Source organism: Peromyscus eremicus, chromosome 4 (assembly GCF_949786415.1).
Source record: "Peromyscus eremicus chromosome 4, PerEre_H2_v1, whole genome shotgun sequence".
Taxonomy (NCBI): Eukaryota; Metazoa; Chordata; class Mammalia; order Rodentia; family Cricetidae; genus Peromyscus; species Peromyscus eremicus.
The window spans coordinates 47,710,893-47,728,209 of record NC_081419.1 but is presented as its reverse complement, the minus strand read 5'-3'; the positions used below and the strand labels follow the sequence as shown (position 1 = coordinate 47,728,209).

The window sequence follows — 17,317 nt, the reverse complement described above, 5'->3', positions numbered from 1 at the left end:
GTCTCGAAAAAACAAAAAACAAAACAAAACAAAATAACCCCCCAACCCCAAAACAAACAAATAAACAAACAAAAACCAAACAAAAAAAAAAAGAAAATGTCACCTCCCTGTTTTTTTGTGTACTTCTCTGGACAAGGATGTAATGATATTCCAGGACATAGTATCCAATATTTCTTTCTGGGAACCCCCAAGAAATACTGATGAATATGATTATGTATTTTTTTTTCTCCTGGCAGATTTTGATGACTGCCAGATATGGGGAGTTTGTGACCAGAAGTGTGAAAACCGACAAGGCCGACACCGGTGTCTCTGTGAGGAAGGGTACGTCTTGGAGCGTGAGCAGCATTGCAAAGCCAATGATACCTGTGAGTATTTGACTCTTACATCTCTGACCAGTGATCTTCCTTAGCTGTTGACAGAAGAAATAACAGCATTTCTGTCCACAGAGTGGCGGTGGCCTTGTGGCCTGGAAGAAAAGATAAGCCTTAATTGTATATTATTATTAAGGTCCAATTTGTGTGAATATTTCTAATATTATTCTCTTTCTCCCCCTACCCCTTTTCAGTATTAAGCATTGAATTTAAGGCCTCAATCATGCACTCTATCTTTAAGTTTCAGCCTTTTTTTTTTGTTTGGTTTTGCTTTTTTTTTTTTTTGAGACAAGATCTCTCTGTGTAGCCCTGGCTGTCCTGGAACTCACACTGTAGACCAGGCTAAGTATTAGGATTAAGGTGTGTTCCCAGCTAAGTTTCAGCCATTTAATGGCTTTTTTATTGGCCAAGGCCATTGTACCACCCAATTAATTTTATGGTAGACTAAGAGTTATGGCTGCATTGACACCAAGTTTAATCTTTAACTTGCCTATCACAAATTATCCGTAGAATTAACTTAGAAAGCTTCAAAACATACTAAATTTTGTTTATATTTTTTCTGAATGTTGAATTTTAATTATTTTGTGGAAATCAGTCTGTCATCAGGGATTTCTGGGTGTTGATTTTAACTCCTCACCCCTTCCTTCTTGACTTCCACTAAGGCACACCCCCAGCTCTTAGCTCCCTTTTTGTCCCAGTTATCACTCACACTTGGCTTTAAATGCCTCTGGTGCCTTCTGAAACTGTACTGCTCATGTGATTTTGACAACTACCTTTGTTCATTTTTGAATAGGTAGTGTGCGTATGATCAGTCTGGAGTGATCTTAACAGTTGGGAGGAGGTGGGAGTTCAAGGTCATCCTCAACTCCTTAGTGAGTCTGCGATAGTCTGGACTATCTGGGGATTCTGTCTCCAGACAGCAAAATAAAAATATGTTCATGTTAAAATTTTTTAAGTGTATTTATATTTAATACATATATAAATATATCCTTCCATCCTTGATTCTTTCTTCCAAGTACATTTCTTTTCCCACGAATAATTCCTTTGCTTCATTGCAATTTTAGAAAATTTAGAAATGCAAAACCAAAAACTACAATTATTGATATTTAATCCCATTTTAACATTTACTAGGAAACTGTGCATACAGTTCTGCATTTTGGTGATGTCATCATGTTCTGTATTAACTCTTTCTTGATTATTATTATTATTTTTCATTGAAATTTATGAGTTAGTGTTGCACAGTGTAGCACACGCTGGCTTCTAACTCTGGGCAGTCTCCTGCCTCAGCAGCCTCCTGAGTACAATGACGGGAATGAACCCTCACTTCCTGCATCAACTACTTTTTACTATGGTATAGAATCCCATCTTTGAATGCACAGAAAGCTCTAGAAAAATTATTTATTTCTTACGTCTGTGGGTGTTTTGCCTATGTGTGTCCGTGCACTAATAATTGCACATCTGGTACTGGGGAATCTGGGAGAGGGAGACAGAAAACCTGGAACTGGAGTTGCAGAAGGTTATGAGGTGCCATGCGGGTGTGGAAATCAAACCCAGGTCCTCTGGAACAGCAGTCTGTGCTTTTAACCACTGAGCCACCCCTATAGCCTTGCATGTACCTTTTTAAACCAGCCAACCTTATGTTAAGCTGCTACAAAGACTACTAAGACTCCGTGATTTCTTTGTGTTACTTTGCATACTTGGGAGTATGTAGTGTAGATTTGGATCTGCCAGAGCCATACATTCCCAGAGTCTTTCAAACGCATTCTGTGTTATTTAAACGTGACTATAAGGTGTCACAATCATTAGGGGACTTGTATTCTTAAGTACATTGAACTAGCAGTGAGGACACTGCTCTAACTCACTTTGCTAAGCTTCTTTGTGACCGGTTCACTTCCTGCAATATTGGGAGGGTGATTACTGTCTGCTTGTCTCATGGGGAACATCAAAGCTGACGTCAGTCGATCCTTCACTGGTTTTGCTCTTTTCTTGTAGTCAGTGAGGCCTCCATTATCTTCTCCAATGGTCGGGATTTGCTCATTGGAGATCTTCATGGAAGAAACTTCCGGCTTCTAGCAGAGTCTAAAAACCGTGGCAAGGCTATGGGTGTGGATTTTCACTATCAAAAGCGCATGGTCTTTTGGACAGACCCCATACAGGATAAGGTAAATAGAAAATTCAAGGGTGGAGCTGAATGGAGCCTAAAGGACCAAGTGCTGATAGCTTTTCATTTTAGGGGTGTAGAGGTGTAGGGGAGTGTAAGGGGGGTGTAGGGGGAAAGAAAGGCCCTTGAGATATTTGTGTTAATCAGCACCTTTCCATGCTATACTATTACATGTGACCTGTGAGACAAAGACAGCCATTATTTGGATTAGCCTTGAGCAACTTTTAATTTTATTCGTAAAGGAGTCCAAAAGCATAATTAAAAGAAATCATAGACCTTCCAATACTAGATAGATATTCTAGTAGTCATTTTTGAAACCTGATCATTTAAAATATAAAAAGTGCTCTCGCTTACTTGCATGATAAAAATCGGATTTTTTTTCCTAACCTTCAGCTTGTACATGGAACTGTACAGTTGAGTGTTGGGCAAAAAAATACTGGCAGCTTTTTATGTTATGGCCAAAATTTTGTTACATCATTTTACATAGTAAGATTGATTTTTGTTAGAATATTGAATATAATACAGATTCAGATCCTTAAAACTTATATTTTAGAAACTCCTAAAGAGTCATGGAATTTTGTTTATTCTTGCTATATTTCTTTTTAATATGAAGCCAAGTATGCCTTTATAAGGTTCTAATTAAGAGATAACACACAACATTGAAAATTTTGATCATTAGCAATTCTAGTTTGAATAAAAATAAAAAATAAAAACAGACTACCATCGTCTCTACCGCCGACCCCAATCTAAACCAAGGATGAAAAAAATGCAGGATTAAAAAAAAAAAAACAAAATAAAACCCTCCACAGAATCCAAACATGTGTTTACCTTATCTATATTCTGAACAAAATCCATTTTCTCCTGGTAACCCACAATGTAAAATATAATAGCCAGCTGTTTGTAAGGTTGAGGTAACTGATTTGTACAAAATATATATACTGAGTAAAATGTAGGAGAACAGGGTCCATGCTCAGGCTTAGGAAGTATATTGATTATGGCTTTTCTTTCAGGTTTTTTCCACTGACATAAATGGCTTAAATACCCAAGAAATTCTTAATGTTTCTGTTGAGGCGCCAGAGCATCTGGCTGTGGACTGGATTAATAATAAGCTTTATCTGGTAGAGACAAAAGTCAACCGCATTGATGTGGTCAACTTGGATGGAAGTCAACGTATTACTCTCATAACTGAAAACTTGGGGCATCCTAGAGGAATTGCTCTAGACCCAACTGTGGGGTAAGTGATGTCAGATTCCTCATCCTAAACATCTAAGCCCCACTGATTCATTGGAGGGTAATTCTTAGTTCTTTTAGGTTCTGTATGTACTCCAGAACCCATGTTTAGTAGGTTCCTAGGTACAGAGGCTTTAGCAGAGTTATAAGTCCATATGAGGTTTTGTAATTCAAGCACACCTTCTAGTGTGCTGGAAACACCTGATATGTGGTGTGAACTGTCTTCTTCCTGTTTAACCACATTTGTCTAGCTGTGGGCTCTGGTTCAGTTTAATTATTACAATACAGCACTAGTATGCTCCACCCATATTAAGGGGACGCCTCAATGTGAACCAGCTGACAGGGATTTTAAAGGGGGAAGGCCGTTCTGGTTCACCCTTGATCTCTGTAGATCTCATGCTGATCAGCAGTGTGAACCAACACAGCACATCAACTCTTGCCTACTTCCCTTCAGGTTTAAATGCAAAATGTTCTAGACCTCCATAGGCAAGTTTTTTTTTTTTTTTTTTTTTTTTTTAAGATACTATATGCATTGGTGTATTTCCTGCATGTATGTCTGTGTGAAGGTGTCAGATCTTGGAGTTATAGACAGTTGTTAGCCGCCATGTGGGTGCTGAGACTTGAACCCGGGTCCCCTGCCTGGAAGAGCAGTCCATGCCATCTCTCCAGTCCCCCATAGGCGAGTTTTAGGAGGCCAAAGTAAACTTACAAAACAGGCTCTTTCATCTTCTACTCTTCTCTTGTAGCTACTTATTTTTCTCTGATTGGGCAAGCCTTTCTGGGCAACCCAAGGTGGAAAGAGCCTTCATGGACGGCAGCAACCGGAAAGATCTGGTAAAAACAAAGCTGGGGTGGCCTGCTGGGATCACTCTGGATCTGGTGTCCAAGCGAGTTTACTGGGTGGACTCTCGGTATGACTACATCGAAACTGTTACCTACGAAGGGGTTCAACGGTGAGGCTTTTCTTTTTTGGCTTTATAAAATCTAAAGTAGCAGAATTAAAATACCAGTTTGTGAAATAAGAGTTGGATTGATTGATTGATTGTGTGTGTGTGTGTGCTTTTGTGCCTGCAATGACCTGCTCTTAAAAACAAATTACATTATTATCGTCATTATTTGCATTGTACATTTTTTTCAAGAGCCTCATTGTATTGTTTTCAGGGCCTGGTAACATTTTTCTTTCAGATAGATAATAAGTTTTTCCTTCAGAACTGCTCTCACGCCTCACTTCTCTCCTGTGTTTAATCAAATGATTTATGTCAGTTGCGTGCCTGCTACCATTATGATCTGTGGACAGTTTCCCCCAGCAGCTGAGAGGGGTGTCAGCCATCCACCTCTGCATTGCACTGTTTTGTCTCCTGGTTTCTGAGGAGTGGTCCGTGGTGCAGTGGGGAATTACTGTTGGGGGATTACCCACAAGATCCCTGATCCTGACTGCATCCATCCATGTATGGATTTTTGTTTGTTTGTTTGTTTTTTGTTTTTCGAGACGGGGTTTCTCTTTGTAGCTTTGTGCCTTTCCTGGAGCTCGCTTTGTAGATCAGGCTAGTCTCGAACTCACAGAGATCCACCTGCCTCTGCCTCCCGAGTGCTGGCATTAAAGGCGTGGGCCACCCATGTATGGATTTTAAAATACTGTCGTACATATTAGCTTTTCTATGTGAGGCAACCTTAAAAGTGTGAAGGGCAAGCGAGAAAGCAGTAGAACAAACAAGCTTGAGGATTGATTCTGTCTTCTCCCGCTCCCTTTCCCTCCCTTTCCCTCGTCTTCCTCTTTCTTCTTCTTCTTCCTCCTCCTCTTCTTCCTCCTTTCCTTTGTTTTGGTGGTACTGGGACCTTAACATGGTTGGGAAGCCTCTACTCCGAGCTACAACCCCAGCCTGATATTTGTCTCAGTTCTTTTTTCCAATTCCTTGGAAGAGGGATTTCAAAAGCATGTGTCTTTCAACGTATTCTATATCACAACAAGAAGCAATTTAGGATTTTAGGCAGTCAACTGAACAAATTACCCCTGGACCAATGGTATGAAACACGCATGCGTCCTTTGTCAACAGAAAGACCGTGGCTCATGGAGGCTCCCTCGTCCCTCATCCCTTTGGAATAAGCTTGTTCGAGGAACATGTGTTCTTTACTGATTGGACAAAGCTGGCTGTGATGAAAGCAAACAAGTTCACGGAGACCAACCCTCAGGTGTACCACCAGTCTAACCTGAGGCCTTACGGAGTGGCAGTTTACCATGCCCTCAGGCAGCCCCATGGTAAGTCTCTGGGCCATGGTCACCTTACTTGGTACAGGAAAGGGTTTCTTGTAGTAATGGAAACTAATGATGAGGCTTCTCATGAGATCTGGGTGCTGCTCATGTATATGAAGGTTGTCTAGAATGCACATTTGAAGAAATTGATGTCCATTAGTTTAGAGTTACAGTCACGGGTGTAGAGGGCAGTCCTTGAGCTGATGTTTCTTGGCTCCCGCAGTGTATTTCAGAGCCTGCTCAGATGCTTGGCGCTAGCAGCAAATGAACTATGCCAACCACCTCTTTATCCTCTACTGAGAGAAACCTCTTGCCACTAAGCGGTCATGTGACTTAGTGTCAGCTTCTTTTTCTACTTTGCATTTTTTCTTTGGTTTGCATTAAGGCTGTCATGGACCAGATATGTTTGTCTGGTCAATAATTCAATCTTCTGATTCAAAACCTGGTGTGGTTGCAAATGTCTTTAATCCCAGAAGAAGCAGGTAGCCGTCTGAATTTGAATTATATTATAGACCCATAGTAATAAAAATGGAATGGCACTGGTTTTGAAAATCTGTGAAGAAAAACTGTAAAGTAAGTTGGTCTTTAAAAAAGACAGGCCGGGTGGTGGTGGCACACTCCTTTAATCCCAGCACTCGGGAGGCAGAGGCAGGCGGATCTCTGTGAGTTCGAGGCCAGTCTGGTCTCCAAAGCGAGTTCCAGGAAAGGCGCAAAGCTATACAGAGAAACCCTGTCTCCAAAAACAAAAATAAAAACAAAAACAAAACAAACAAACAAACAAAAGACAGAAAAACCACTTACTAGAACAAATTACACACTAGTATATTTAGATGGATAGCATTTAATACAATAAATTTGAATAAAATGCATACTTGGTCTGAAAATGTTCTGGAAATCTCTGAGTACAAAGCTTCCATAATCTCTTCAGCCATTCATACTATTTTCATTATTTGGCTCTGAAAGATGTCTGGCTATTTCCTCAAATCAACACAGTTGAGAGGAAAAGAGTTTTATAAGAATAAGTCAAAGGTTCAGAGGACAATTTAAAAAGTTGATGAGGGTCTCAGCAGTGAAGAGAACCCTAATACCCACATGATAGCTCACAACAGGCTGCAATTCCAGTTCTAGGGGACCTGACGCCCTCTTCTGGCATCCTTGGGCACTGCACATACATGGTGTATAGACACAAATGCAGGCAAACACTCATACATGAAATATAAAATTTATAAAGCATACGGAGTAGCTTAGTGCTGGAATCAGATCTGTTTCAGTCAAGCACTCAGTCTTGGGCACCTTAACTTATCAGAACCAACTAGGATAATATTTCGGTCTTAGAGCTGTTGGTGGCACACTAGTTTACTTGTAAAATATGTACTCACTAAGTAATAGAGAAAATTATATAGTAAGAATAAATTATTTGGATAGCTTCTAAATTGGAGCTGTAGCACTTACTATACTGGAGGCTAGCACACTGACATAATTATCTGAGAAAAAGAATTCATAGTTGATACAGTGCAGGAGCCCTGTTTGTACCACTACTAGTCTAAGAGTGGAGGATTAGGGAGACCAGCCTGGAGGTTCGTACAGTGGCAAGTAGGAATAATGGCTCTGAAGCTGTAGCCAATGGAGGTTCCCCAAATGGTTGTGTAGGTCTTGAGTTACTTTCTTTTTCTCAATGTGTCTTAATTCGTGTGCTTCCCCCAGCCAGCAATCCATGTGGAAGTAACAACGGGGGCTGTGAGCAGGTCTGTGTCCTCAGTCACAGAACAGATAATGACGGCCTGGGCTACCGCTGCAAGTGTGAATTCGGCTTTGAACTGGACACTGATGAGCGCCACTGTGTTGGTAAGAAATCTGCCTTTCCTGTCTTTCTATCTGGCAGCACATGGGTTGTGTGTGCCTCCTTCTTCTGCCCAGCTAGCTCCTCCTGCAAATTCTCCTCTCTAAGAAGGGTACAGTGTTGTTCTCTGTGTATAGAACCATTCAAATAGAAGACTTGGTTCCTTGTTCAGGGATTTCTCCCTGAAACCGCTGTCCCCCTTTATTATTATGAATTATTAGCTATGGCCTTTAGATTCTATATAGCTGGGTGTGAGTTATTTTCTACTTCTGCTTCTTTCCTCTTTTAGGCAATTTTCCTGTGTAGTTCAGGCTAGCCCGGCATTCATGGGCTTCCTGTCTCAGTATCCCATGTGGTAGGATCATTGGTGTGTAACACCATTTTGGGTTCGCTGTATTTATTTTTCCCTCCAGTGCTGGGGGTTGCAACCCTACAGTCTTGTGCTCTGCCTATCATCTTGCCATTTCTCCTTAGCCTTAATTTTGATTGGGTGGGAAGCTGCCCATTCCTGGGAATGACTTCTTGCTCATCTGGCCTTATTGCTTTATTCCAAAAGAGTTGCTGTCTTTTTCATTCCACTCTTCCTCCTGGCTCTCTTGGAGGCGGCTGCTCTTCTTGGATTGTCTGCACATCAGTTCATGGTGGTCACGACTCCACTAATACTCTTGCACATTTCCCTTTTATGACTCTCTTCATCCTCTTAACCTGTTCTTGTTCTCTGGATATTCCTGCTCCTGGTGTAGTCTATTGTTATGGTGTAGGATATTTGTTAAATTGTTGTCTTTTTATTTTGTCTGTACCTCCATTATCTTTGAATTTTCTAACGTACTTTCACGGTTTTCTTTGCTTTTAGACATCATTCCCTATTTTTCCATTTCTCTCATTCCTTTATTTCTTTCTTAATAATCTACTTTATTGTTGTTACTCTTTCTTTCTTTTTGGTTTTTTGAGACAGGGTCTTTGTATGTAGGCCCGGTTTCCTCTAACTTGCTATACAGAAGAATAGGCTGACCCAAACACAGAGATTCATTTGCCTCTACCTTCCTAGTGTAGTAGAGTTCTTGATGTAGAATTGTGTTTTAAAAAAAATCCCACTTGTAATTTTGTATTAGAACTTAGGAAACTCCATTTTTTTCCCCCTTCGAGACAGGGTTTCTCTGTGTAGCTTTGGTGCCTGTCCTGGATCTCACTCTGTAGCCCAGGCTGACCTCGAACTCACAGAGATCCACCTGGCTCTGCCTCCCGAGTGCTGGGATTAAAGGCGTGCACCACCACCGTCCAGCAGTAAATTCCATTTTAAAAACTTCCCTCTATGGACACTTTCTTTCAGTGCTTATACACATTAGGTAACACTTCTATCACTGAGTGAGTTGTGTACATGCTCAGCCCTGGACACCATTCTTTATATATCATTCCCTAAGGATAAATTTAAATGTCTTGGGAAGGAGTAAATCTATGATGAGGGGACTGGGGAGATGGATGGCTCAGTGGGTGACAGCACTTGCTGTGGTAGAATGAGGGTCTGAGGTTGGGTCTGCAGCAGCCATGTCCAAGGCCAGATATCGCCTTGAGTGCCTGTAATCCCAGTACTGGGACAGCGTGAGAGGGTCAGGGACAGGAGAATCCGTCAGGTTTGCTGGCTGCCAGCCTACCTAAAAATGGTGAGCTCCAGCTTCGGTGAGAGACATGGTCTCTGGGAATAGAGGTTAGAGCATCCTCCTCTGGCCTTTGGTCTCTCAGGAGTGCACCCACCCCACCTCAAACACAAGAAAGGGTGACTGGGGTGTGAATATATATGATATTTGTGCATAGAAGTGCAATAACAAAAAGCGAAGATTCAATCCTTGTGAGCATTGCATTTGCGTATCTGTTTCCTTATGAGGAACACCGTCACCGTCTCTGGAGCAGGACTGGGCTGCACAGCTGCTAACCTTGCTCTTTCTTTTCTCTTCCTCCAGCTGTTAGGAACTTCCTGCTCTTCTCATCAAAAATGGCAGTCCGAGGGATCCCGTTCAACCTCTCCACTCAGGAAGATGTCATGGTTCCGATCATGGGGAGTCCTTCCTCCTTTATTGGAATTGATTTTGATGCCCAATCCAGCACCATCTTCTTCTCAGATACAGCAAAAGACATAATTTATAAACAAAAAATTGACGGTACAGGTGAGGAAGTGTACGTGTGTGTTTGTGTTGACATATTTGATTTGTTTTCCCCTAGTACTACCAATTACTCATTCTTTTTTGCTAATAAAAGAAAAAATTGTGGTTTTTGACCTTCTCTTTCCTACTCCTCTCCTTTGCTGTAGCCCATACTGGCTTGGAACTTGCAGGAATCCCCCTGCTTCAGCCTCCTGAGTTCTGGGTTAATAGGTATGAACTATCAGACATTTCTCCTATTTTCAAAACAAGTTATAAATGAGGTTAGATTTATCTGTAAGTTTATTGGAGACAGGGTCTTCCTATGAAGCCCCAGCTGGCCTTGATCTACCCTATCTAACATAGGCTGACCTCGAACTCACAGCCATCCTCCTGCCTCAACTTCACAAGTGCTGGGATTATGGGCTCATGCCACCACCCAAGCTCAGACTGAGCTTGAAAGTCCTAGAAGCCCCAACCTGGCGGTCCTTTGACTTTCCCGTCTTTCAGTCTCTGTCACTAACTCACTAGCCCCTCACTAAGCTGCAGGAGTAAGTAGAATTCTCTCCCTGTCTCTGTTCCCATTGGGAACCTCTAGTTTGCTATGTACCATCAAGCTGTGTGCATAGGAGACTCCCATTTCTTTCTCCTTTCTCTCCGTGTTCCTTATACCCAGTGCTTCATTTCTCACCTCCCAATACATCATCTATAGAACAGGCACAATAGTAATCCCCTCTCGACATAGTACCCATGAGGATGAATGAGTCCATGTGAAGGACCTGGCTCCTAGTGAGTACTCAAGTAACATACCACTCCTAATTAGTGTTCTGATATGTGGGTAAGAAACCAGGGCTTTTCATTTTTATCATCTGCAAAACAGAGAAATGCAATTGCTTATTCTCAATGAGTTGGAGAGAAGAAAGCCACAAGGTTTTCACAGGGCAAGAAATACAGAGAAAGAGAGGTCTTCTTCTCATGCAAGCAGGCTCTCCTGGTTCCTGTGCAGTCCTGGCCATCAGCGGCTGTACAAAGCCCGCTGAGAGTCTCGGGAGGGTTGGGCGGCCGTGGCTGTGGGCCACCCTGAGTGTACCTGGCAGTGTCAGCCCAGAGCCATCTCTGGGTGGTAGTAGGTGAGTTCAGGTATCTCTTTCTCACGTGTTCTGGAAGGTTGAACAAGGGAGTAAATCCAGACTCACTTCTGTTTATCACTACCATACCTCCTCTTTGAGAGCCAACTGTGGGCAAGGGGTAGATTCTAGGTTTATCTCAGTGTTGCTCAGCCCTGGCAGATTTTTTTTTTTCCCCTTCAAAGAATTCCACACGTGTTTTTTAAAAATATGCCCAGCATTTAAATGTGCAGCAGTTGGGAAGTTTGCCTTAAATAATATGATTATATTTTTACTTCTAGGCAGAGAAGTTCTCGTAGCAAACAGGTTGGGAAATGTGGAATCTTTAAGTTTTGACTGGATTTCAAGGAATCTCTACTGGACAGATGGAGGGATAAAGAGCGTCAGCGTCATGAGGCTGGCTGATAAGTCCCGACGACAGATAATTAGCAATTTAAACAACCCGAGGTCCATTGTGGTGCATCCTACTGCTGGGTACGTGAGAGCTTGGAACTGCTGTATGCCTTTGACGTGTGCTGCCCTGGGGATCAACCTGCACACTCACTTTCAACCTCATCCCTTCGGCGGAAGCTTAAGTGAACCCCCTTCTATGTTTTACCTTTCTCGGACGTATGGTTTCTCTAAAGTTACTGTAGGAAGGAAAATGTGTGGTAAGATTGTCAAGAAAAGATCCAATTCTTGCCATGCTCTAATGTATTGATATGGTGAGGGTGCTAATCATCTTATAGTTTTTGGTTTAAGAGCTTAAATATCCCTGTTTCATGTGCTGTCATTGGCACCGGGTCAGCCAGAAGGGAACAGAACAGTCTAGAGTGTTCTTTCTCTGTTCTTTTCTTACTTGAGCATGTTCAACAGCTTATCCAGAGCAAGCATGAGACACTCAGTTACATTTGAATGGAGTGAATCACCAAAGGTGGCTTCCCTCACCTCGGGGACCATAAATAGCTCCTCATTTGGTCACAGACCAGCTTATGGAGGAGGCATGCCCAATCGGCTTCTGAGATGCTGAGTCTGTAGCTCAGTGAGGTATAGTGGCCTGTGAAGGGCTCACACTGTTAAGCCAAATCCGTTGTCAAACTCTAGACCTGCCCAGACACAGCTTTTTTCTTTACCCAACAACAAAGTCTGTGTTCGCTTTATACACTGTCCATCCATAGAGTTGATTTTTCTAATGTATATAATCTAAATCTTTGCTTTTGAAAAGCTGTTAAGTTCTTTCCTTTTTCTTTAAAATGATAAGAAGCCATCACATTGGGTTTGATTCCTAGGGATTGTATGAAAGAGATACAGAAGCTGGATATATTGGCACACACCTTCAGTCGGATCTCTTAGTTCGAGGCCAGCCTGGTCTACAGAGTCAGTTCCAGGACAACCAGGACTACACAGAGAAACTCTGTCTTGAAAAAAAATAAAAAGATGTTGTTTTGAGATTAACCTTGGAATTTTTTTTTGTAAATTTATAATTTCTCTATAGAAGAATTAACAGAGAATGATCTGGTAGGTTCTGGATGTTAAATCCCAGAGAAAAAGAAAATAACATTTCTTATTCATGAACTCTTTACTATATAACTTAAAGCAGAGTTACATATGAAAGATGGTATATGACTATTGGTGGTAGCAGAGGTAAGAGGATCACAAATTGAATGCCAGCAAGGTTATGTAGATAGTTTAAAGATAAAAAACCTAACCAACTCTGTTTACTTGGTTGTTTTGAGATAGGGTCTCACTATGTACCTTTCTTGAAACTCACCATGTAGACCAGTCTGCCTTTCAAGCGTTGAGACTAAAGGTGTGTGCCACCATGCCTGGCACAAATCAACAAACTCTTGGGTGACAGAAGTTTTAGGCCCTAAAGTCTAGTCATTCTGTCCTAGATGCCCATTTTAATGTCATTTATAATTGCGATTGTGATCACATATTTACAACTTAAATGGAAACTTAGAATTAAATATGCCAAATCTGAGAGCATGTATGGAGAGTAAAATCAGTTGTAACTCAGAGTCATCAGTTTGTTCCAATGTTGGCCTCCTGGATTTGTTCCTACTTTTTAGGTTTATATTCTTCAGTGAATGGCAGCGTCCTGCTAAAATTATGCGAGCATGGAGTGATGGATCTCACCTAATGCCTATAGTCAACACTAGTCTGGGGTGGCCCAATGGTTTGGCCATTGATTGGAGGTGAGTAGGTACCATCTGATTTTCATCACCGTAGAGCATGGAGGAGGCATACTGGATACGTGGTGGCACAGTAAAAGGAAATGAGTACTGAATGCCTTCTGAGACTTTTTCATCACTAACAGGTGATAGATAAGTGGTGGATGTTGAATAATACAAAATCCAAACGCAATTGGCAAGATGCTGGCGGGATGAAAATCAAGTAACAGCAGAATGACAGGATCAAGATGGAGTTCCAAAATGTATTGGAGAGAGCTGATGAAATGTAGCTAGCGTGTGTTTATTTCTTATAGAGACATGTTAAGGCTAGGAATTAATCAACAAGTCAATTAATGAATATGTGTGCTTTGGGGTTTCTCAAGAGTTGACTTGTCTTGGAATAAGACAAATGAACTTATGAATAGAGATTATTAAAGTAGTTTATGGGAGTAAAAGGGCAGAAGTTTATTCAGTCTTTAAAACATTAACATCAATATTCTTTATTTCTCAAGGAGGAAAACAGATTTCCTAACTCAAAGATTTCAAGTTTCAAATTTACTGTATTTGTGGGAAACATACAACTTAATTTTTTAATAGACATATTTGACTTTTGTATGAAACTGTCAATGTTCCCAGTGCTCAGGACACTCTGCTCATTTATCGGTATTAGATAACTTTTGTTTTTCCTTTAGTGCTTCAAGATTGTACTGGGTAGATGCCTTTTTCGATAAAATTGAGCACAGCACCTTTGATGGTTTAGACAGAAAACGACTGGGCCATATAGAACAGATGACACACCCATTTGGACTCACCATTTTTAATGGTATGTTTTGAAGCAATAAAAAGCATGTGATGTTTTGTACTTGGAACTTAAAGTTAGGCTATTAAATGTAGAAAAATGTTAGGTTTGTTTATGGAAATTTCCATTTTTAGAGTGTTCTGGACAAATCTTGATAATATTGACAATTTGTAGTTTATACTTACTGTATACTTCTTGAGTATGTGCTTAGATAGTAGCACATGAAGAATTAGTAAATTATACCTATATAATTTTTGAGAATAAAATAGTAGCTGCTGTAGAATTTCACAGTGCTCTGTCAAGAACCTCATCAGAATCCTTCTGGAAGGATGATTATATGTATTCATCACTGTACATTCATTCATGTGTTGGAAGTTTTTTGTCAGAAAGTTAGGTAATGCCCTCTTTATTTCACAAAAATGATAGGACACAACATTATTTCTCCTCAGTGCTATAGATTGAACCCAGGTCTCACACATGCCAGGAATATATTTTGCCACAAAACTATATCCCCATGCCAAAATATAACTCATGAAGGACATTTTCATTCATATTTCAATATGGTTTTCTCATTGCTAGTAAAGATTTCTGAGAGGCATGGAGTTGTGGGGGACAATAGCCACCATGGTTGTAGTCAAACGTTGATCTCCTTCTCTCAACCACCTTCTTCAGTGGAGACATGCTTCTGTGACTTAGTTGCTGAGAATGAGATACCCGGTGAGCCAGGCTTGGTGGCACACACTTGCTTGGGAGGCTGAAGCAGGAGAATCACCATGAGAGTGGCTTGGGCCACATACATGTTCAAAGCCATTGCTAGCCTACATAGCAAGATCATGAAGAATCAGACAGGTGGCTCGTTTATTCCTGCAACAGGTTCTGTGTAGCTTGTGCATTGCATACAAATGCTAGCCCAAACCTTATGGTGCTGTGTTTCTGTTATCCCGGGACTTGGAAAGCTGAGGCAGGAGAATCATGAGGCCAGCTTGGGCAAGTACAAAACTAACATCAACTAAATAGTGAGAATGAGAAGAGATTTAAATCTATCCTGGCTATACATGACCAACCATAACTTGTCTAGTTTGAGGGGTGACATTTTGTATAGAGCTACCAAAAGCCCTGTGCATAAACTAGTTGTGTTCCTGTTGAAACTAGAGTGGGTAATCATACTGAATATTCATTCCATCTTGCTGTCTATCTATGGGGTATGTGTTTTTTTTAAAAACACCCTGAGATTTTTGATGAGACAAGTCAATTATAAACAGTTCCCTACCTCGTGTATTTACCCCACCTTTCAAATATCAGAAACATGCTATTTGCTAGTACATAGGAACATTTTAAAAATGTTAATTTTTCTTGGCTACGTGCTGGGATATTTGGATATCTTTTGGTATTACCAGTATGAAAAACTGAGTGCACACCCATGAGAACAATACTATATTCCCAAAATAATATTGGTTTCTATCAATTTTGACTTGTGTTGTGAATTTCTTCTTTTTCCTTTTTTTTCCTTGAAGATAGAGTATTTCCATATAGCCTAGGCTCACTCAAACCCATGATCTTTCTTCCCCAGTCTCAGAAATATATGAATGTCACCATGTCTAGCCTCATTATGAACTTGGTATAGAATGTCCTTTTATTTCACACACTATGGAAATCATTAATCTTTCAGTGAAAGACTAGCTAGATTTTTGTTTGTTTGTTTTTACTGTATACTGTACAGGACTTATCTATTTAAATACAATGAGATACTTTCCTGAAAGTGGAACTGAAATTTGTAATAAAGGGAGATAAGATTTACTGGCTTCCATGATGTGCTAGTGTGGATCACAGATGAGGGAAATTGATTTCATAACATGGGTAACATTGTGTGTTATATTTATTTGTATTTTCTAGTTAGTTATGGTCTTGCATTACACAGAATTCACTGCTGATATTTAAATTATTAGAATCGTATAGGGATTTGCATAATTGCTGATATTCTCAAGCACACCTTTTTTTTTGGATGAAATCTGTACCTTTTCTTCTTAAAAACTACAGGAGATGATGTGCTCTGTTTCCTTTTCACAGTTAAATATTTTTACTATGGATAAGAATTCAGCCTTAAGATTCTTTTTTGTGTTCATTTTTATCTATGGAAGTTTAAGCCTAATTACTACTAAATGCCATTACGTATCTGCCTCAACCTGACCCATGATATCAATAAAATCTGGACTTTCAAAGAACAAATGGTTGCAGATGGATGACAGATGGGTTCTTGGACCATTGCATTCTTGTAAGCCTATCACATTTTTTCAAACTGTGACTGAAAATCTAATGGATCTTTTTTCTGCTCAGATCATGTGTTCATAACAGACTGGAGACTGGGTGCTATTATTCGAGTAAGGAAATTGGATGGTAGCGATATGACAGTTATTCGAAGTGGGATCAACAGCGTCATGAACGTGAAAGCATACGATGCTGGCCTCCAGACTGGTGAGGAGGGACTGCCAAGCATTCTCCATGCGGACGTAGTTATCTTTATCTTTTCTCTTTAACTATTCCTGATAGTTCTCTATTCCCCTCTGCCAAGACTTTGCTCTCTTGGAAATACACATCTTAGCACTTTTCTGTATTTAAATGGAATGCTGATTTCCAACTTTGTACTGGATCTGGAATGGTTTCTTTTTTAATCTGTCTCTACCCCCTGATCCACCCTGTGCCCAATTAATCTATTTGTTTTTCATTTTCAGGGTCTAACTACTGCAACCAGCCCACCCATCCCAATGGGGACTGCAGCCACTTGTGCTACCCAGCACCCGAGTTCCAGAGGTTGTGTGGGTGCCCCTATGGAATGAAGCTTCAGAATGATCACATGACATGTGAGGGCGATCCAGTCAACGAGCCGCCCACACAGCAGTGTGGCTCCTACTCTTTTGCCTGTGACAATGGAAAGTGCGTGCCCAGTTTCTACCGATGTGATGGAGTGGATGACTGTCATGATAACAGTGATGAACATCAGTGTGGTACATTTAGTAAGTATCTGCCTGCCGGAATTTCGGGAGAGGTGAATAGAACAGAGGAGTGGTCATATAAGCAATAATAAAAGCATGGGCTATGTGCATGGGGTGTTTTCAGAATATAAGATTCATAACATGCACCACAAAGACTATAGGAACTTAAGCACAATTCATAGGTAACGTTACAGGTAGATTAGATTATTGTGAACAGAATCCTTTTGGTGTTAGCTCTTTGGACCAGTGTAGTTAGTTCA

At 40.7% G+C, this 17,317-nt stretch overlaps 1 protein-coding gene across 1 annotated transcript in view; it reads left to right on the top strand.

The window, feature by feature from the left end:
• Lrp2 (LDL receptor related protein 2) overlaps positions 1 to 17,317 on the top strand; it is a 148,792-nt gene that overhangs the window by 52,714 nt on the left and 78,761 nt on the right. The window contains exons 10-21 of the mRNA XM_059260620.1: positions 237 to 365; positions 2,364 to 2,533; positions 3,543 to 3,766; positions 4,509 to 4,715; positions 5,817 to 6,019; positions 7,718 to 7,858; positions 9,812 to 10,015; positions 11,397 to 11,589; positions 13,167 to 13,292; positions 13,961 to 14,091; positions 16,402 to 16,539; positions 16,797 to 17,078. Of these exons, the coding sequence (XP_059116603.1) occupies positions 237 to 365; positions 2,364 to 2,533; positions 3,543 to 3,766; positions 4,509 to 4,715; positions 5,817 to 6,019; positions 7,718 to 7,858; positions 9,812 to 10,015; positions 11,397 to 11,589; positions 13,167 to 13,292; positions 13,961 to 14,091; positions 16,402 to 16,539; positions 16,797 to 17,078 (2,148 nt within the window). The remainder of the gene's footprint in view (positions 1 to 236; positions 366 to 2,363; positions 2,534 to 3,542; positions 3,767 to 4,508; positions 4,716 to 5,816; positions 6,020 to 7,717; positions 7,859 to 9,811; positions 10,016 to 11,396; positions 11,590 to 13,166; positions 13,293 to 13,960; positions 14,092 to 16,401; positions 16,540 to 16,796; positions 17,079 to 17,317) is intronic.